At 39.2% G+C, this 23,265-nt stretch overlaps 1 protein-coding gene across 1 annotated transcript in view; it reads left to right on the forward strand.

The window, feature by feature from the left end:
* The window catches only part of RANBP17 (RAN binding protein 17), a 4,607,784-nt gene that overhangs the window by 3,951,422 nt on the left and 633,097 nt on the right, over window positions 1-23,265 (forward strand). The window contains exon 24 of the mRNA XM_044069092.1: window positions 5,182-5,320. Coding sequence (XP_043925027.1) covers window positions 5,182-5,320 — 139 coding nt within the window. The remainder of the gene's footprint in view (window positions 1-5,181; window positions 5,321-23,265) is intronic.

Genomic DNA, 23,265 nt, shown 5'->3' on the forward strand with positions numbered 1-23,265 from the left:
TAAGTATAAAAGCAATAGAAAGGGTTCCTCCTCAGGAGCAAGGCCAGGGATTTTATTCAAGACTGTTCCTTGTTCCAAGAAAAGAAAACAAATGGAGACCCATACTGGACTTGTCAAATCTAAACACTTTCCTCATTGTGCCAAAGTTCAAAATGCTGACGTTGCAGCAACTTCTTCCCATGCTGGGCAAGGGGTCTTGGCTGGTCACTCTGGACCTCAAGGAGGCATACCTGCATGTCCCAATCAGACAAAGCTGCAGAAGATACCTCAGATTTATTGCAGGGACAGAGCATTGTCAATTCTCAGCATTGCCATTTGGCTTGTCTACTGCGCCCAGAGAGTTCACGAAATGCCTGGCATCAGTAGTGGCACACTGCAGACAGCAGGGGATTCAAATATACCCCTACTTGGACGACTGCCTCATACAAGCAGACAACAAACAAACCTTAGAAGGGAATTTGGACTATGTCATGCATCTACTGCAGGCCTTGGGATACACAGTCAACATTCAGAAGTCAAAATTACTACCATCCCAACAGATTACATTCCTAGGAGCCAAACTGGACACGGAAACCCAAATGGCCTACCACACAGAGGAAAAACAACAGCATTTACCAGAGTACTTCAAAGGCCTAGCAAAGCTTTCCCAGCTGACTGCAAGGAAAATCCTGCAGGCCCTAGGTTTCATGGCATCTTGCATCCTTCTGATACCTTTGGCAAGACTTCATATGAGAAAGCTGCAATGGTATTTAAAAAACTTATGGTCTCAACACAGCAACAGCCTAGAGGACATAATCCCACTTATTCCATGCCTGCAGAAGGAATTTCTATGGTGGGCTCAAGCCAGTCAACTAAACAAAGGCATGTCTTTCAACAGACCTCAAGCAGGCCTAATGATCACAATAGACGCCTCAGACCATGGATGGGGGGCGCACATGGAGGGCAGATGCATTCAAGGTCTATGGACGCCAAAGGAAAGACATCTGCACATAAATCAAAAGGAGATGTTGGCAGTGATACATGCCATCGAGACTTTCGAAAAATCACTACAAGAAGGACATTTGCTAATAAGGACAGACAACACCACTGTCATGTGGTACATAAACAAGCAGGGAGGCACTCATTCTTATCCCCTCTGCAGACTAACAATGCTTCTCTGGGAAAAATCCCTGAGCCTGAAGATACATGAGCAGAAATTTCATGGATCCACACGAATGGATGCTGCACCCTCACATTTTCTCTCAACTGACAAGGACATGGGGAATACCGGACGTGGATCTTTTTGCTTCCCACTTAAATCATCAACTGGAAAAGTTCTGCACAAGGACTCACCACCCTCTAGCTTGGAAAACGGATGCTCTCTCCTTCAGCTGGAATTCTCTAAAAATTTATGCATTCCCTCCCCTGCCTCTGCTGACCAAGGTGATACTGAAAATCAAAGCAGAACAACCAACAGGCATCTTGATAGCTCCAGACTGGCCAAGACAACACTGGTACCCATTGCTATTGACCATAACTCGGATCAAACCATGGCCTCTGACCCTATGGCCCCTGCTTCTAACGCAACACAATTACAGGACTGTACATCAAGACCTGAAAACATTGCATCTGACAGCCTGGAGGCTACCATGACTTCAACACCTAACTCTCTTTCCAAATCTGTTCAAGAGATCTTGCTGGAAGCACGCAGACCTTCCATCAGAAAAACCTATTCAGCTAAGTGGAAGAGATTCAGCATCTGGAATGCCAAAAGGGGTCAGGACACAGCATTACTGAGTATACCTCAGATATTAGAATACTTGGCAGAACTATTTCATACTGGACTCTCATACTCCTCAATAAAGATTCATGCCTCAGCAATATCAGCAAAATACAACTGTGACCCTCCAGTGTTTTCGCATCCTCTGCTAAGACAGTTTCTAAGAGGGATAAAGAATATCAAACCTCCCAGAAAACAGCCAGTACCTGCATGGGACCTCAACTATGTGTTGGAAAAACTAACTCTTCCTCCGTTTGAGCCAGCAGCAACCTCAGAAATGCAATTTCTTTCATGGAAGACGGCCTTCTTATTGGCAGTCACTTCTGCAAGGAGAGTTTCGGAGATACAGGCACTCATGGCAGTGCCCCCCTTCCTCATTTTTCATCAAGACAGAGTCTCTCTAAGAACCAATCCTACATTCATGCCAAAAGTTATTTCCAGGGTGTCTCTAAATCAGGCTATTCATCTACCTACATTCTTCCCCAATCCTCAAAATAGGGGGGAAAAACTACTGCATACTTTGAACATACACAGACAACTACGCTACTACTTGGACAGAACTAAGGCCACCAGAAAGTCTGACCAGCTGTTTGTAGCCTATGCTGCTGGAGTACAAGGAAAGGCAATCTCCAAACAAACAATTTCAAAATGGATTGGACACTGCATCAGATTCTGTTACTCTTTCCATGGAAAAGGTGTGCCAGACAATATTAGGCCACACTCCACCAGAGCTATAGCCACTTCCACAGCTTTCCTAAGAGGAGTGGCAACAAAGGACATTTTAGAGGCTGCTACATGGAGCTCCGTGCATACATTTACCAAGCACTACCACCTGCCCTTATACTCCAGATCCCGAGCAGGCTTTGCTTCGGCAGTCCTGCAGGGGATTTTAGCTACACCATCCTTATCATAGTTCCATCCACCCCCAGCTTGGCTATGGTATTCAACCCATATGTTATGACTGCAGTTGCATTCTTGAAGGACATAGTACAGTTTTGTACCTACCATAAATGTAGATGTCCGATAGATATGCAACTGCAGTCGGGTTTTCCCACCCTCCTACCCCTCTGTATCCTTCTTTTTGGGTCCCTACCCCCCTTTTTCCCTTCAGCTGGGGGTATCTCCTATGGTGTATCTGTTTATTACTGTTGTGCATGTTTGGGTTTATTTATTTTTTTTTTATCCATTTACCAAATTTAGCCTTCTAAGAGGGCACCTGACATCTGGGGCAAGAAACACTGAAGAAGATGGCGTCGGCCGATGCCTTTATACTCCAGCCATTCTGACGTCGGAGAGGAGGCGATACCAGCCGACGCCAGACCCAGACTTTGGAATTCGGCCGACCGAGGTCTGCCTGAGGCAGGACAACCCATATGTTATGACTGCAGTTGCATATCTATCGGACATCTACATTTATGGTAGGTACAAAACTGTACTTTTCATAGCCTCCCCCCCTAGAGTTACAGTAAAAGTTCCATCACCTCAAACTAACCACATGATTTCTCCAGTTCATTGTCTGAAGAGGTGCTTCATATTCTTCCCAATACCCAGAAGGTTTCCCCTTATAGGGGTTGCAAGAGCAAATGGTCACGTTTTGCTGCTTGGGCATCTGCTCAGGGGAAATATCCCTTCAGTGCATCCATTCCTCAGGTGCTTCTCTTTCTTTCGCAGCTCTTGTCTTTGGGTTCCAGTTGTTTAACTATTAAAGTACAGTTAGCCACAATTTCTTATTTTCACTAAGGCTTTGATTCTCGATCATTAGCCTGTCATAGGTCTGGCAAGGCTTTTCTGTAGAGGTATGTTCCTGCTTCGTTCACCAGAAAGGAAATCAGTCCCTCCATTGGGACCATTTTGCATTGAGGCTTTAACCAAGTCTCTCTTTAAGACAGCTTCTAACACTTCTTTAAAATTCTTATCTTAGAAAACTTTATTCCTTGTGGTGATAACATAAGTCAGCAGAATGTCTGAGTTACAGGCACTATCATCTTTTCCACCTTATTTTGTTTTTTCACAAAGGCAGGCTCTTTTTACACACCAGGTCTTCCTTTCTTCCCAAAGTGGCCTAACCTAAACCAGCCCATACATCTGCCTTTGTTCTTTTTCATGTACTTCAAAAAGAGAGAATATTTACTTCACACCTTGGATATGCACAGACAGTTCTGTTTCTGTTTTCATCAAACTAAGGCCATTAGAATGGACCCCCAGCTGTTCATGTAATTTGTCCCTAATGGATTGGATTTGAAAATCTGCAAGATTACTTTGTATATATGAATTTCACATTGCATTGCCTTTGTCTACGTTTCCAGCAAACATCCTTTATCACTTAGATCAAAAGCACATTCTACAAGATCTGTGGCCACATCCACCAGCCTTCTACAAGAACTCCTCTTTGGATGAGATTTGTACAGTTGCTACATGTACTTCCTTACACACCTTTGTTAAGCATTATAAACTGGACATAATTTCTATGTCTAGAGCATCCTTTGGGGCTACGATTCCCAAAGTGCTGCTGTCGTGATACCATCCAAGAGATAAATAGTTGGGGATTTTGGCTTACAGGCTGGACTGAATGGACTTGATGAATAAAATATGTTAGTTATGTGCTTAATGTTTTGCTGGGTACTTTCATCCTCATCCTTCCATTACAACATCAACTCCTCCCACATTTTCCTTCCTATGTCTAGTTTTGAAGGTGCTGGAGGGCCTGTTTCCCATAGGGGCACATATAAGGGTTCTCTGTACCCTACGTCAGCAAACTTGATCTGAGGAAGCTTCACAATCAGGTGCATTATGGGAGGGGAAGAATTTAAAGGGACTCAAGGCTGGTACAGTAGCTGGCCGGGTCAGATCCACAAGCTGCTCGAGTAGCCACAAGTCATATTGGACAGTCGAGAATGAAAGGATCCAGCATTATAAGTACATAATATAGGTGTATAGGTTCATAGATTAGTACTAAGCTAACTGCCTTTGCTGGCCATTTTAAGCCATTTCTACTCCACATGAGAATCAAACCCTGCACCTTGTGTTTGTAAGGTAAACACCTTAACCAGTATGCCAACCTTACACGAATATAACTGCTGTTTTACTTCACTCAACTGTGTATATTGTTACCCATGACCTGATTAGTCATTTTTTGCATGCATTTTATACCACAGTTAAATTCTCTGTTGTTTACTTTTACTGTTTCTTGAAACTGAGTCACATGCATGACCTGATTTATCATGGGTAATGTCAGCATTTGTATTTTTCCTGCAAATTCTATATAATGGGAGAAAGCTTCTGTGAGAAATGAGCACTCCTTGTATCTCTGTAAACCACTGCCTTTTTATAAAATTTACTGAAAAATATTCGCATTTATGTATTAGTGAAAGAATGCATTGGACTTCCATTCTGACTTAGTTGCTATATTTGATTACTTCCAGCAATATCGAAAATTAAGCCATTCATACTACCCACTGTTAGAGTGTCTTGCCCAGGATCACATGGCTTTCATCGCCAATCAGGAAGCCCATATAGTCCTTTATATCCTTACTTCCATATCAGAAGGCCTGAATGCTTTAGGTAAGTTGGTCACGTTCAAACAAGTTTAATGTAGTTGTGTAGTAATTTAATGATACACCAAAAAGCAGTATTTGGCTGTTTCAGGGTTAACCAGTGCTTCACAGTGTACGTAATCTGAACTTTAAAACCTGATAGGTCACTTGGCAAAGTTAAGAAAGGCTAACTGCTAAGTAAACAGATAAGATGTGTTTTGTGTTATGTGGCGTTGCCATGTTATCAGCAGACCGTAACTACTGTAAAACTTCAGTTTTACTGGTTTGCACAAATGTTTCACTGAAAGACGCTTTAAGTAGTAATTGTAAAACATATATTTAAAATATACAGCTGGAAGACACATTAACATTCATGTGATAAAAAATATTAAGTAAATAAACTTGATATGTCTGGCTCTGCAGACATTATTTTTTGCTGTCTGCATTAATGAGGAAGGTTATCTGCTACAGTCACATAAAATGGCATAACATAGTAATATTTTAGGATCTGTTGAAGTCCATTGATGCTGTGATTGCACCAAAGAACATCAAAACCATTACATCCTCTCTAATCCATTCTGTCCCAAATGGATAAATGAAGAACTAAAATGTGTTCTGTACAAGTATGAATACTTCTCAGTAACTTTCTGCCCAGGTGTTCCTAGTAGTGAGACTATGTTGCTTAAAGATCTCTATTTTGGTTTAATGTTATTGTTTAGTTTCATTGCTCTGAAAGAGTAGTGGAATGCTAAATGTGACCTTGGAAATTTGCAGAGGTTGAACATAATGGCACCTATTTCTATTGTACACAAAATGGAGATACTATTCCACACATTCTTTTCTCCACATTGCTTATAGTCAACAATTCTAGCCTCTCTCTTGGTACAGTTCAACATCCAGACCACTAACTGTTGTCCATTTTTGTTGAGGAATTTAATTGTTTATATTTCCTTTAAGTATAAAGATGAAAATTAATTTACATACTTTAAATATTGTCCAGATTACTATTTCTTGTACTTAATAGCATGCCTACTTTTTGACAATAAGCCTGATTAATGTACTTTCTGATGTTTTACTTTTTTATGTTTATTAAGTTTACAGATAAAAAGTTTAGTGACTTACTACAAAAATTTTGTCTATTTTGTAATTAATGTAATCTAGTATAGAGGTGGGCCATCTTGTGTATGTAAGCATTGTTTCATTTTAACTAGTAGGTTTTACATATACTTTTTTGCTTTCTTTGTATTCTTTTTATTTTACACTTAGTTTTATGTTAGATGTATATTTGATGCTGGATCCAATGAGGCCTAGTTATGCCTGAAAGTGGTACTAGGACCTGTATACCTACCTGGTTAACAAATGTAAAATATAATAAAGTAAAACAAAACAAAACCAAGCAAATAAATAAATACCATGTGAAGTGCTTAGGTTACATGTATTCATTTGGCCTTGACTATTACATTTTCTGTTTCCTTTATTGGAATAGCAAATTGCATATCATGTTGTATCACTGTACATCTCCTTTTTCTGTTTCATTGGTAAGACAAACCATTTTGGGGTGCATTAAGTCTTTCCTTTGTAGTTTATGGCATTGGCATGCCCATAGAGACTGGTTGGTTTAGGTGCTGGATAACAGTGCTGTAGCAAACTAATCAGTTTGTGATATGCAAATAAAAAGATGGTGTGATCATTCATTCTTTGCAAGAATCAAGAGCATGTGATGTTCAGGAAATGGTGACATATTCTCTGCAGATGACAGTGCAAGTTTTTAATTTCTTTTAAAGATGCACAACTTCATAGGATGACATTGAAATGGTACCTGCCAGTCATCTGCAGGGAATTTTTATTGTTGTCCTCAGTGAATGCTTGTTTTTTTTTCCTGACAATGCTTTTTTTTATCAGTTCCAAGCACAACTGGTTAGTTATATTTCCTTACACATTTACATCAGATCCAATAAATTAAATAATTCTAACCATATTTTAAAATGTATAATCAGTCTCCTGTGCTAAATGTTCTTCAGCATAATTTAGTTTTAACATGTATCACAGTTACATATTTATCAGATTTCCTAACCTAGGTTTCTCTGTTATTTGCATACTTCATTAGAAAAGTCCTGCTTCACCATTGGTAATTCACAGAATCTTACTTTCTCGTGGTTCTTTTCTGCTGCCTCTGCCTTGTCAGACACGTCATTGTCTTTGTGGACTACCATACCTTAAAGATCAAGTGCAAAAACATTTTATTATTGCAAAAATAATAAGATGTTCTTTAAAAAAAGTGCAAAGAAGTCTTACTGCCACTAAAAGTAAGACTTCCAGTTTTCCCAAGAACAGCTTTATGCTTATGATCACTAATTTATTGCAAAATAGCAGTCTCCAGCTAAACTTCAACATCTAAACGTGCCTTGAATACCAGAAAAATGGAAACCAGATTCTTATCAATATCCTGTTTCAATTAGAATGCCTGTCAGAAAAAAAGTGATGTCATTGGTGAAGCAAGCCTTACTTAATTGATTGCTAAACAATTACAAGCAATTCTTTGCCAAACTGTTAATTAACAGTTTGGCAAAAAATAGCTGCTTTACAGTTGTTTAACAAATTATAGTCCCCTACCCTTTCACATTTTTTTAGGGGAAAAAACTCTGGGGCTTCTGACAATTCATGTAAAGCATAGCTGCTTTCCTTGTAGCCACCAAAAGTCATACATCAAGAGAATGGGATGGCAGGTGTTCAGTCTTATTTTTTTCTGGTATTTATGGCATATATAAAAGTGTAGCTGAAAGAGAGTAAAAAAGAGCTTCCTTTTACAATAAAGTAGTGTCGTAAGCACAAAGATGCAGTCAGGAAAATGATAAGTCTTACTTTTAAGTAGTAAAATTTTGTACTTAATCATCTTCATTTCTGTAGCACTGATGCCCTAGCAGTACTGCGTGTGCTTAGTTCTGTTATATCATTTGTTTTGTTACAAAATAGCATTACAGGGAAAGCCATAATGAAGTTATTTTGACTTTCTGCTGGGTTTATTCTTTCCACAGTGTACTTTTTGACACCTTTCTTCGGTCTGCTAAATCCGTGTGAAAATCTGTATAAAACCTGAAAGTGTTTTTCCAGTAAATATGCTCAAAGATATGACTCTCAACAGATTGTATAGAATAAAAAACACATTTTTTCTAGAAATACAATAGGGCTATGAAAGTAAAACTGTTCCCGTCTCCGCTTTCTCTCTCTCTCTCTCTCACACACACACACACACACACACACACACACACACACACACACTCACTCATATGTTAATAGAGCTTTGGACCTAATGCAGAAATGGTGAGTTTATCTAAAAGAACCTTGCTAATTTAATACTTTTAGTATTAACATGATATCCCCACTGGTATTTTTCAATTAAAGTGACTCTTCCTTTGAATATTAGCTCAGCTGTTGTTTCCAGTCAGCCGTTTCTTTCCTTTTGGTGTGTGTGGCGGACATTTACCAAGCCTGGGAGCACCAAAAATCTTTACTTGGGGTGCAGATGAGAAGAGAGTCTTCTACCTAGAGTGAGCTTATGCCTATAAATTCTTGTCTTTTTTGTCTTTGCAATTGTTAAACTGTAATAAGAGTTAAATATAAGTAGTGCTTGTTGTCAGTTAGTGGTAGTAATGGAGTCAGCTGCCTAGTGTTTTTTGCATAGTGTCTGTTAATTTTTTTATTTTTAATTACTTTGTACAATGTTATTATTGTCTGCACTTTAAATGTTTAGGTCGTGTGGTCTAAATTCTTTAAGTAAATGATTGCATTAATTGTTCTCAAAACGCTTGTAAATAACTGCATATTGATGTATATAAGAGGAATTGCAACAAAACTGGGGAATAGTAGCTGTTGGCATTTGCCTTTTGTAAAGACATTCTGCATAGCTGTAGCTTCCATAAGTTATTGACACAGTTGATTCATTGAAAGAATGTGCAGTAATTGTGACCGTGATGTGCAAGATTGGCCTGGCTGGTGACAGTGCATTATTGTAAAAGCAGGAATGAATAGTATCACTGAAAAGAAATTTTAGTCCTTCCTGAAAAGTGTTGTGCATGCACAAATACAAAGTAGTTTTAGCCAATATGCAAGTGTCTGTGTTAAGATTTCACTAAGAGGGTCTGGAATGAGTGGGAGGTGGCTAAATTATTGTGAAGACAGAAGTTTAGTATGAATCTTTTTTTTTGGTGTGGTTGGTGTAGATCATAGCTGAAGACACAGTGTTAAGTTTCTGTATACTGTTAAGGCTCAACACATCATATGTGTGTGTATGTGTTTATTTATGTGTGTATGTTTTACTGTCAGTAGTATGGGTTGTACAGCCATCCCTGACATTGTTAGCAGCAGTGTGGATTTTGTAAATTTGAGTTTTATAGCCTGCAAAATAATTTTATCACCAAAAAGTGAGTGTACCCTTGAAGCCATAAGGTAAATGTAAAAATGTATTTGTTGCATGACAAATTATTTTTTTAGATAGGGCAAATTAGGAAACAGTGAAGAAGACTTCTGAAGAATAGGTCAAAATATCAGTGGCACAGCTGTTTAAAGTGTTTTGTAACACTTTCTTGACTTAGCTGTTCCATCACCATATGTAGTGCATAAAATGCCAATCTGCAACTTCATTGTATTAGCAAATGTTTTCAGAGTTTGGAAGAAAAAGTATTGAAATTTGTTTTCCCCACATGGGGATCTTTAACCTCAGTGACATCAACTGGGGGGAAAACATGAGTGATGTTAATGGACACAAGTTGTGCATGCTCAGAGAGGCATCCATTGTAGTCTATGGACAACAGCTTTACGTGACATCATGCAGGGAAATGCTAAATTCATTTGGGCCATGGCTTTAATAAAAGGTTTAAGAAGCTTTTTATTAAAAAATGGCCCAAATAAATATGGATCCACTTGTGCAAAATGCATCTTGACACTTAACTTGTCATATGCCACAATGCAGTACAGTACTGTGCCAAAACACTTTACAGAGAGTAAATCAAAGGGACTCCCACATGCTGGTTTGACAGAGTACGAGTTAAGAGCCACCTCGTGTGCAGTTGAAGTTCAGTCCATTGAATCTGAAGATAGCCTGGAAGGGGCTGTAGGTACACCGCATACTCATAAGGACAATTCAGTATATCCACAGATGTCAGACTGCAGCTTGAATTGTAGAAACTGAAATTGACACTGAAAATGAGATATCTCAAAGCATCTGGGAGAAGGAAACTATTGGAGATACACAGGGAATGAGAACAGAGGAGAGAAAACATTAGCATAAGCTGGCCATGGCTCAAGAGAGGGAGAAATATCTGCACAAAAAAGAACTGATCACCTTTTGACAAATGCATGTAAATAGCAAGGTTGAAAACCAAGGCTTAGATACCAAGATTAATACTAAATGTTTTCCTTCTTATGAAGAAGAAGATGATTTTGATAGTTTTAGTTGGCATTATGAATGTATGTGCAATTAGCACCAAGCAGACCAGAGGCAAGTGGATGAGGGTTTTAACTCTTCTGTTTACAGGTAAGGAAATGCATGCTATCACTAAAATGAATGGTATTGATTGTGTTCACTATTTAAAAGATAAAAGTTGTGTGAATGAAATAGGTTGTGAAACTTATAAGAAAAAGTTCGGAAAATATAGGAGCAACATGGAAGATATCAGTGATTCAACTGCAGAACAAAGCACTTTAATAGATAGGTGAGTGGCCATCAAATTACTAGTTTTGAAATTTTGTAAAACCTTATAATAAGGGAGAAAACACTTCCTGCTTTGCTTGAGATTATGAGAATCTGGTTGATAGCAAAGGAGTGCAACACTGCTGAAGATTTTTTTCTAGACTTGTCTAAAGCTTTTGACACAGTTTGTCACAGCAAACTTGTGCTCCAAATGTCCTCAGTAGGTCTGTCTCAGCCCACCCTTCTATGGTTCAAAAGCTACTTGTACAGTTGGTGTCAGTCAATAAAATGGCACTCCACCCTATCACCATACTGCCCAGTCACCACTGGTGTACAACATGGCTGTTCCTTGGTCCCCTTCTCTTTAATATGCTCACCAGCTCACCAACTCAACCGTGCAGCAGGCCTCCCTAATACAAATATGCAGGTGACTCCACATCTCAAAAATATCAGAGGCTTTACCAGCCATTGTAACATGGCGTTGTAGCTTACAACTCATGTTCAACTGCCAAAAAACAATTTTTTTCCCTAAATTGCTCTCGTAAAAAAAAAGAAAGAAAATTTGAAATTCTCTCTCATAATATAACCAGTCACTTCTCATTGCAAATTATTAGGGATGGTAGTGGATGACGATGATCTTAAATTTGACCTGCTTATACAAAATGACATTGAAAAAAAATCACCAAAGCTAGGGATGATTTATTGAGCCCAAAACTTTTTCACCATTACAAATAAAACCACACTTGTCACTACTTACCTCTTCTTCCTCACTACTTTGTGATGCTTACTAACGTCCAGGCATCACAAAAAGCAAAACGTCAACAATACTATAGATTCAGGGGGGCTTTCTAAGTCTAGTCAAGTTTTCTGGAAAGAATAATGATGTTCTGTATCCAAATAGGACACGGAGGGCAGACTTTATAAGCTATCTCTGTCCATAAGGGACATGGGTGCTAGGCCTGGTGTAAATTTCATATTCCCCATCCATTGGTTTAGGTTGCACTTAAAATGGGTAGTAGATGAACTCAGTTTCACATGGATGGGAAGCCTGCTCCATAGGAGGGGCAGTCTCTGGGATCTGTTTCTCCAATATGTTCTTTTTAAGTCACAGACAAAATTCAGGTCCCTAGACCTTATATTTCTGGTACTGTTTGACTTATGAATATACTGAAGATTCATAAATGTGGAGTCTGCAGATGCCTTGTAAGCCAGGTGTAAATCACCCCTCGGCAATCTATAGGAGACTGAGTAGAGGGAAAGGGCTTTAAGGCACTCTGAATAAGGCAGGTTTGTTACGCCTTGTGTTCTTTTTGTAAGGCCATCTCTGGTCTCTCTAGCTGCTGCATATGCCTGGTCAGCTACATACTGAAGGGAGCATTGTACTCAATGATTAGTTTGATCAGGCAAGGTACAGCGGGATAATGACCTCTTTGGACCTAGATGTCATGCCCTTACTTGTACGTTGCAGAACATTAAAGGATTTCCTCACCACTGTGGCCATGTGGTCAAAGGTAAGGTTACTGTCTACGTGCATACCCAGATCCCTGACCACTGAATTGATTCTTGTGGGTGTATTATCAACATGGTAATTAGCAGGAATGGTTGACTTCCCAAAGTTTACGATTGCACATTTCTTAGCATTGACTTTAAGACCATAGTTTTGGCACCATCTGTTAGTCAGATATAGGTGTTCTTGAAGAAGGCTAGTGTCTGCAGAGGAGTCGATGACAGCCCCAGCTTGCAGTCATCTGCAAACTTAGTCAGCCGTACACCTTCAGCATTTGCTTCCATTTTAGAGAAATCGATACCAAAAAGGTGTGAACCCAGTACTGAGCCCTGGGGGACTCTACTGGGGGGATTCTAACATTGAAGAAGGATTTGTAATCTGAAAGCTTTGTTGTTTTATTAATGTACCTGGTGTTTGTCTGGAGTTGTATTTTATTGGACTCCACTAGTGACTGGCCTCACCTATTTTAACCTCCTGGGTCCTATCATTGAGCCATTTGACTGTCCAGCAGGTGATGAAAGGGTTTATACATAAATTAGTTAACTTGTCTATAATGTCTGAGTGGGGTATTTTATCAAAAGCTTTGGCCAGGTCGAGGTAAGCTGTGTTTACAGTCTTGCATTCATCCTGTGCTTTGTGCTTTGGTGACCCTCTCAAAAAAAGTCCACCAGATTTAATAGGCATGACCTTCCTTTAACAAAGCCAAACTGTGCTGGGTCCAGCATTTGCAGGTTAGCTTTGTCCTCATTTATCATGCATATGATGATTCTTTCCATGGCCTTACATATAACACTGGTTAGAATTAGGAACCTGTAGTTTCCCGAATCTGTGGTTGGACCTCCTTTGTGCAGGGGAATGATTGTAGCCAACTTCCATTCCTTGGGCACAAAACCTGACTGTTAGGCTTCAGTTGAAATGTCATTCAAATGACCAGAGAGGTCATGTTTCATGCTATTTATTAAGCATCCCAGGATGTTATCTGGGCCCATCAATGCAGTGTTTTTGACCTTGGAAAATAAATTGATGACCTGTTCTCTAGTAATGGTTGAGGGACTGTGGTATACAGTATTTCCTTTGGGGGAGTGGGGAGTAGAAATTTGAGCTAAACCTGTCAGCCAAAAGGTTTATAGTGGCCTCTGGTTCATTGTGGGCAATGCCATTTATGTGTTCTGCACATTGTTGCGCATTTCCCCTGAGGTTACGGACATAGCTGTAGAAAACTATGTGGATGCCCTTTGCCTGAGAAGCTATTTTTTCTTCAATTTTAGCCTTTGAAATATTAATGCTCTTAGTTGCCTGTTTAGATTGGTCAGGGGGCTTTTATATGTATGGCTTTTTTCCTCCTATGCTTGGTCAAGATTTTTTTCTTTTGTTTTATAACTGATTGATGGATTCCAGCAGGGTGGCTTGTCTTCTGAGATTGTCTTATTCGGAGTGGGCACAGCTCACTCTATACAGCTAGTAGTATGGCTGTACAGAGATTTTGTAATTAGCTCAGCATATGCTATGGCGTTTATTGGGTTTGGGGGTACTTGGAATTAGCCAAGGTGTTGCTTAGTAGAGAGAGGTTAACCTTGGAACTTTAGTTCCCACATAGCCTTGACTAAATTTGCATATGAAGGAGCAACTTTCGAGACCCCAAAGCCACACCGGTCACTTGTTGAAATAACTTACCAAACTTGAAAAAGTTGTTTTCCAACATAAGTTCCATAAGAACAAAAATGGTATTGATTGTGTCATTACCAGCATCAGTATACTCACTCAAATATTCCTTTGAAAAACTAAAACCCAATCTGTTTGTCATACAAGTATATAAAGATGTAAGTATATAAAGAGGAAAATCAGGATGCAAAACTCCTTACTAGCCTCAGTAAGAAACTGAGATGCCTCATAAAATCCTCTTTAAATAGATAAATTCCAAATACCAGCCATTCAGATTAAGGGATCCTGCTGATGATCCATCTGGGCCCCATTGCCTGTATGACCTTGGAAAATAAATTGATGACCTGTTCTCTAGTAATGGTTGAAAAATGGATATACAGTATAAGATTGTAATGGAGTAGATAGCTACTTAACAGCTTCAACACCTTCATCATGAGAATACACGAATAAAGGAAATAACATCTACGGTTAACATGACATGTTTAGAATTATCAAATTTGTGGATAGAAATATCATGGGAAAAATGTTGAGTTTTTCCAAAAATGCCAAGAATCTTGAATGAAAGATACATTATCATAAATCAAAGGTCCCAAAAGGGCATCAACAAGTAAAGAAATTCCTTCAGTCACAGAGTGGGGAAGAAACAATAAGACGTAAGGTGGATTACATACGTTTTATGAGTTTTTGGGACACCAAAACAAAACCAATTTTGGGTTTATCAATTAAACAAAAATTATATAATTTCAAATTAATTTCATTAGTCATCAAAGCATCATATAGATATGAATGTACCACTTCAAAATTTTTTAATATGTCATAATAGGCTATAGGCTCATATTCATTGACGTCATTTAATGTTTTTAACATAACATCATTATATTGTTCATGTTCCATGATGACTAGATTGGACCCTTTATCGCTTTTCATGAATCTAAGTGTAGCTGTAAGTTTTTTTAAATTACTTAAAGCTGTCCTTTCTTGGACTGTCAAATTATCATGGAAATGAGAATTGATTTTAAATAAAGTTTCAATATCTTTAATACACAAATCTTCAAAAATTTTTAATGTATAATGCAGACTAGGAACATAACAAGAGGGTTTATGTAGACATTTATTAGATGTGGGAATGTCGTGCATCAGATAAGACAAATTCAATTTTCTAGTATACTTTTTTAGGTCAATTATAGTTCTACCAAAATTAGCCTTTTTATGTGGAATAAAATTGAACCCATAACTTAGTACTGCTAATTCAACCTTACTAAAACAATATTTAGATAGGTTAATGATGCCAAAAACATCACCATTGACTCCATCATTGTTTAACATTCGTCCCCCGACGAATTTGAGCCCAAAAAAGTACGGGTCCTTGTCAAAATAGTACTTTTAGTATTGTCCGTGTCTTGCCCTTTCTTTTTATTCTTATGACTATTAATAGGTTCATTGATGTCAGTCCTGTTATTAGAGTTGTTAACCAAACTGGAAATAGAACGGCACTCTGAATTCCCAACTATAGCCCTCCTGATGCCGTTACTATCAGCTTGTCTGTCCTCTTGTAAGTCTTTAGTAATGTCAGTACAAGACGAACTTGGTATAAGTGGCGGAAATTCCGCATTGTAGTTGCTAAAAAGATTGTCACTTGCAACTATGTTAGGTACAATGGTCCGCTTGTTAGCAACCGCTTCTGTACGGAATCGTGTATTGACGGAATGTCCTTGTGAACGAAAATCTCGATTCCGTGGGTTAGGCAAAAATTGGCTATAAGCTGTTTTGTCATGATAACAAGCAATGTCCCTTTCCATTTTAGACTGTTTTCTGTTAGTAACTACTTTAGCATGTTCCGTTAACTCTCTAGAAAAAAAAGTATATAGGGAGTTAAAGTCACTGCTTAACACACGTTGTTTAAGTCCAGCCTCGACTTCCTTAATATCATTAAATATCAAGGACATTTTCTCTGTATTATTATCAATTAACAACTGTAGAAAACGGAGCCCAGCATCATTGAAAAAAGTAGTTAAAGAGTCAAACATAGGATGATCAACTCCCACTCCGTTTGGGCATTTAAAAAAACGTAAGCCCTTTGGAACAATGCCTAATTCAATACATTTTATAAAATAGCAATTTTCTAAATCTAAAGATTTGTACCTTTTCAAGAGTTTAAGCAAAAGGTCCCGTTGAGTGTTGATGTAATTATCGCCATATAAAGACGAACTCCGTTTGTACATGTTTGTACATGCACTTCAGTGCTTTGAGTTTTTGTATTCTGATGAAGTTGTGACGAAAGCGGAAATTAAATCTCTTTTTACGCTATTACCGGCCTCAGCTTTGTGTCTTCCAATTGTTGTCTGCCATATCATCTTTTGATCAGTTTCTGGAAAGAATAATGATGTTCTGTATCCAAATAGGACACGGAGGGCAGACTTTATAAGCTATCTCTGTCCATAAGGGACATGGGTGCTAGGCCTGGTGTAAATTTCATATTCCCCATCCATTGGTTTAGGTTGCACTTAAAATGGGTAGTAGATGAACTCAGTTTCACATGGATGGGAAGCCTGCTCCATAGGAGGGGCAGTCTCTGGGATCTGTTTCTCCAATATGTTCTTTTTAAGTCACAGACAAAATTCAGGTCCCTAGACCTTATATTTCTGGTACTGTTTGACTTATGAATATACTGAAGATTCATAAATGTGGAGTCTGCAGATGCCTTGTAAGCCAGGTGTAAATCACCCCTCGGCAATCTATAGGAGACTGAGTAGAGGGAAAGGGCTTTAAGGCACTCTGAATAAGGCAGGTTTGTTACGCCTTGTGTTCTTTTGTAAGGCCATCTCTGGTCTCTCTAGCTGCTGCATATGCCTGGTCAGCTACATACTGAAGGGAGCATTGTACTCAATGATTAGTTTGATCAGGCAAGGTACAGCGGGATAATGACCTCTTTGGACCTAGATGTCATGCCCTTACTTATGCGTTGCAGAACATTAAAGGATTTCCTCACCACTGTGGCCATGTGGTCAAAGGTAAGGTTACTGTCTACGTGCATACCCAGATCCCTGACCACTGAATTGATTCTTGTGGGTGTATTATCAACATGGTAATTAGCAGGAATGGTTGACTTCCCAAAGTTTACGATTGCACATTTCTTAGCATTGACTTTAAGACCATAGTTTTGGCACCATCTGTTAGTCAGATATAGGTGTTCTTGAAGAAGGCTAGTGTCTGCAGAGGAGTCGATGACAGCCCCAGCTTGCAGTCATCTGCAAACTTAGTCAGCCGTACACCTTCAGCATTTGCTTCCATTTTAGAGAAATCGATACCAAAAAGGTGTGAACCCAGTACTGAGCCCTGGGGGACTCTACTGGGGGGATTCTAACATTGAAGAAGGATTTGTAATCTGAAAGCTTTGTTGTTTTATTAATGTACCTGGCGTTTGTCTGGAGTTGTATTTTATTGGACTCCACTAGTGACTGGCCTCACCTATTTTAACCTCCTGGGTCCTATCATTGAGCCATTTGACTGTCCAGCAGGTGATGAAAGGGTTTATACATAAATTAGTTAACTTGTCTATAATGTCTGAGTGGGGTATTTTATCAAAAGCTTTGGCCAGGTCGAGGTAAGCTGTGTTTACAGTCTTGCATTCATCCTGTGCTTTGTGCTTTGGTGACCCTCTCAAAAAAAGTCCACCAGATTTAATAGGCATGACCTTCCTTTAACAAAGCCAAACTGTGCTGGGTCCAGCATTTGCAGGTTAGCTTTGTCCTCATTTATCATGCATATGATGATTCTTTCCATGGCCTTACATATAACACTGGTTAGAATTAGGAACCTGTAGTTTCCCGAATCTGTGGTTGGACCTCCTTTGTGCAGGGGAATGATTGTAGCCAACTTCCATTCCTTGGGCACAAAACCTGACTGTTAGGCTTCAGTTGAAATGTCATTCAAATGACCAGAGAGGTCATGTTTTATGCTATTTATTAAGCACCCCAGGATGTTAATGGGCCCATCAATGCAGTGTTTTTGACCTTGGAAAGTGCATTGATGTCCTGTTCCCTAGTAGTGGTTGAGGGACTGTGGTATACAGTATTTCCTTTGGGGGAGTGGGGAGTAGAAATTTGAGCTAAACCTGTCAGCCAAAAGGTTTATAGTGGCCTCTGGTTCATTGTGGGCAATGCCATTTATGTGTTCTGCACATTGTTGCGCATTTCCCCTGAGGTTACGGACATAGCTGTAGAAAACTATGTGGATGCCCTTTGCCTGAGAAGCTATTTTTTCTTCAATTTTAGCCTTTGAAATATTAATGCTCTTAGTTGCCTGTTTAGATTGGTCAGGGGGCTTTTATATGTATGGCTTTTTTCCTCCTATGCTTGGTCAAGATTTTTTTCTTTTGTTTTATAACTGATTGATGGATTCCAGCAGGGTGGCTTGTCTTCTGAGATTGTCTTATTCGGAGTGGGCACAGCTCACTCTATACAGCTAGTAGTATGGCTGTACAGAGATTTTGTAATTAGCTCAGCATATGCTATGGCGTTTATTGGGTTTGGGGGTACTTGGAATTAGCCAAGGTGTTGCTTAGTAGAGAGAGGTTAACCTTGGAACTTTAGTTCCCACATAGCCTTGACTAAATTTGCATATGAAGGAGCAACTCGAGACCCCAAAGCCACACCGGTCACTTGTTGAAATAACTTACCAAACTTGAAAAAATTGTTTTCCAACATAAGTTCCATAAGAACAAAAATGGTATTGATTGTGTCATTACCAGCATCAGTATACTCACTCAAATATTCCTTTGAAAAACTAAAACCCAATCTGTTTGTCATACAAGTATATAAAGATGTAAGTATATAAAGAGGAAAATCCCAGGATGCAAAAAACTCCCTTACTAGCCTCAGTAAGAAACTGAGATGCCTCATAAAATCCTCCAAAGCTAGTTACGAAAATAAAATTGCCAAAGATTCCAAAGACAACCACAAAGCATTCTATAACTATGTCAAGAATCTAAATGGCAATGCTCAGATCTGCTCTGAGCTAAAACAGAATGGCATTAAATATACTGATCCGAAGGATATTGCCAATATCCTGGCAGATCGATTCAGTGTCAACTTCACCCCCCTCTCACCCCCTAAATGGCCCATCTCAATACCGGAAGATTGCCAAATTCCAGTAATAACGGCCACACAGGTACAAAACGCACTCTCTAAAGCCAAGAATACAGCATCCATGGGACCAGATGACATCCCGGGCTGTATACTACATGAACTACAATATGAACTGGCACCTCACCTAAGTGTCATGTTTAATCATAGCCTCACCTCAGGTTTCGTGCCCACTGAGTGGCGAAGAGCTACAGTTATCCCAATCCACAAGGGGGGATCCACCTTGGATCCCGGAAACTACCGTCCCATCAGTCTGACAAGCCTTATCTGCAAGGCCATGGAGCATATTATCATGGAACTTATAAACAAAGACATTGGCAACCTTCAAACACTGGACCCCACCCAGTTTGGGTTTGTGAAGGGCCGATCTTATCTCCTGAACCTGATTGACTTCTTTGAATCAGTCTTCAGAGCCAATGACAAGGGTAAGGTGGTCCACACAGCCTATCTAGACCTTGCCAAGGCCTTTGACACCATCCCCCACTCTGGAATCATAGATAAACTTACTAAGTTGGGCATTAATCCCTATGTCACCCAATGGGTTGCTAAATGGCTTACTGATAGAACCCACACTGTAAAAGTAGCCGACTCCAAATCCAGCTCCAGACAAGTGACAAGTGGAGTACCTCAGGGTTCAGTCCTGGGGCCGCTCTTGTTTGGCATCTACTTCTCTGAAGTACAGGTCAACACTAAGGGACTCTGGCTAACAAAGTTTGCAGATGACTGCAAACTGGGAGCCATTATCGAATCCCCAAATGATGTGGATACTCTACAAAAGGGCCTTACAGAAACAGATGCTTGGTGCCAGAGCCATGGGCTCAAGCTCAATGCCAAGAAATGTATTGTTATCCCTTTGGGAAAAAACATGTATCCATGAATTACCATATAGGTGGCAGTACACTAAACACAGAAAGTGTGATAAGAGACTTAGGGACACAGGTGGACAGTGGTCTCACCTTCGATAACCACATCGCCACAACAGTCAGGAAATCCTTCTATGTGGCAGACCTCATCACGAAGGGCTTTTCATCCAGAAAAAAGGAGGTCATTGTCCCACTGTACTCATCCCTCATTAGACCCATTATAGAATACAATGCCCCATTTGGTATGTACCTCTCAAGACATCTGCAAAAACTGGAAAGGCCTCAGAAATACCTCACTAAAAGAATCACAGGCCTAAAGCAGATGCCCTACGCTGACCACCTTAAAAAACTCCAGCTATACTCTGTCGCATATCGTCTACTCAGAGGCGATCTCTGCTTAACATACAAGGCCAGGTCAAACCCAGAGCTGTTGGACATGCTACACTTAAAGAAATCCCAATCCCTCAGAGCTACACGCTCCAGGGATCTAAACCTTGTCATCACAATAAACAAAACATGCTGGAGGAATAGGTTCCTGACCCAGAGACTCCCCAGACTTTGGAATAGATTGCCCATACATGTCAAGCAGAGTGCCTCTTTGGACCTCTTCAAGAGGAACCTTGATGATTGGATGGGAGAAAGGAAATTCACCCCAGGGATCACGTCAGTCGCACTGCTAGACAGGGGTCCAGGAAAGTAAATAATGTGGGAAGAAATAGCCAGGGAGTTGTTATGGCTAGGCTTGTATAGGCCCTAGGGCTGATAGCCTAGTACCAACCTATGAACCTATGAACATCAGGAGATGCGAATGTAAAGGGAAAACCATCCCACCTCACCATGGCCAAAAGCTCTAATAAATGTCAAGAGTCCCTTAAATAAAACTTGGACTTCTGTACTAAGGGATTTAGAATGTCATCAAGCCAAATGGAAGTAGGTTCCGTTTTGGAAAAACTGGCCGACACTATTGGCCGAAATGGAGGATGGTGTCTGTCCTTATGGACTGTGGGTATACCAAACAATGTGGCTAATTTTGGAAAATCAGCTTGGAAAAAAACTGTAAGTGGAGTAGTCTATATTTCCTTGACTAAATAAATCAAACAAAATAATGTCAAACTTAGAAAAACTTTTCTGGATGTAATCTAATGTGACAACTCTGTAACTCATCTTGTCACTTAACAATCCAAGGATGGCTGCAACATTCACGACTACTATGAAACCACCCTTATCTGCCTTTATAACTCACAAGTCACTATTGTGAGCTAAGGTTTCCAAAGCTAAAGACACATTGTGTGATAAATTCTGTACAAAAACTGAATTATTACGTAAATACTTGAATTATTTCTCACAAAGGTTATTGAAAACCTGTATCATGGGATGTAAAACAGGGTTGTAAACACTTTTTCTTTTCACAACTCTGTCAGACTTGTTAAGACCCTGTACACCTTCAAAAATGTATTTTAAATTCAATTTACGTGAATACAATTTCAAGTCCACAATGAGCCTAGGTGTATTCACTGAATTTGCTAGAATAAAAGAAAACCCACTCTTTTTTTCTATAAGCACAGTAGTTGTATTTATTAATCAAGTGATTGAAACTGGCTTCTTGGAAACCCTTTTTTTTTTTTTTAAAACAAGTTTATTGTTTTAACATATAAGAGAAATATCATAACAATTTTATACAAATAATTAAAAATAGGTATTATTATAATATTCAACAAAACAACTAAAGTATTTACAAAGACATCCACTACAATCAGATCAATTAATTAAACTAAAATACTGTGCTATTGAAATTAGAATTTTTTTAACAAATTTTGTAAATTATCCCATACAATAAAATGTGATGTTTTTCTAGTTGTTCTCATTCTAATTGTGCTTATTTCCATATGACACATTATATTCATAACATTTTTAAATTCATTGAACGAAGGAGGTGTATCTGAAATCCAATTTCTAGTTATTATTTTCCTAGCCACTGCTAGGATAGACCATAACAAGGGAAGCTTAATCTTTTTAACACATTGAGGTACAGGTGTGAAGAAAACCCACTCTTGAGAACAGAAATAGTATCAGCACAAAGAGAAATACTGCTTAAATTCAGAACACTGATTTGAAAATCTAGTTCTGCTTCCGACACCCTTTGCTCTTGGTCTGATTGTTGTTGGACCATTTTGGAATCTTTTTGTTCCCTGCACTGTCCAACAAAAAAGACCAGAACTAATCACGGAAGTAACTGTAGAAGTGGAAGGAACTACATTGTCCTTGACTGTAGTCCTAGTATTATCTTGCCCTTTATCAGATGTAGGAACTGAAGATTCCTGAACTGTATGAGATACAGGGCAAGTTGCAGTCTTGTTGACCAAACCTTGGCCAAAATTATCAAAACTGTCTTTAAAAGATTTGACTGAATAAGCAGTGTTGGCTGCATAAGTGGCAAGGTCTCTTTTAAGTTTACCTTGCTTTCGGTTAATAACAGAAGCCCTGTGCCTACCCACCTTCGCAGAAATACCGTGATGTAATGTCGAACAAGAAGAAAACACATCTAGTGTCCTAATACTAGCATCAAGTACTTCCATATTAGTTTTTAATTTGCCCAATTCCACTTTGTACTGTTCCACAAGCAACAACATGAAGGCAATCCCAGTGTTATTGAAAAGTTCGATGAGCTGTTTGTATAAAGAATCACCTTAGTGTACACAGTTAGGAAATTTGTAGAGACCCAACCCAAAGGGAATACAACCCAAATTTATATTTTCCTCTAAATAAAATATTTCTAATTGTAGTGGAACTATTTTCAAAGCCAACTTCTCTGGCTTGAAAATGAGGTTTTTACAGTCATTAATGTGATCAATACAACAGTCAGCATTTTGTTCACTTACCTGTGTTTGAGTGATAGTCCTAGTTCCAATGTGGAACGGATTGTTAACTTGTCAAAAGATGTCGTGCACCAAATCGTTGTTGTTTGAGATGCCATTGTGCAAAGAAACTGCTTCATTAGCATTGTTGACTACAACCTCGACTGAAACTCCTTGTACAGAGCTCCCAGAAATATTGGTACGTCGCAAAACGTCATCACATGACCTCCGTTCACTACAACCATTGCCAAGG

This window comes from Protopterus annectens, chromosome 4.part0, assembly GCF_019279795.1.
Source record: "Protopterus annectens isolate FY-2018-M chromosome 4.part0, PAN1.0, whole genome shotgun sequence".
In the NCBI taxonomy this organism is placed as follows: Eukaryota; Metazoa; Chordata; order Ceratodontiformes; family Protopteridae; genus Protopterus; species Protopterus annectens.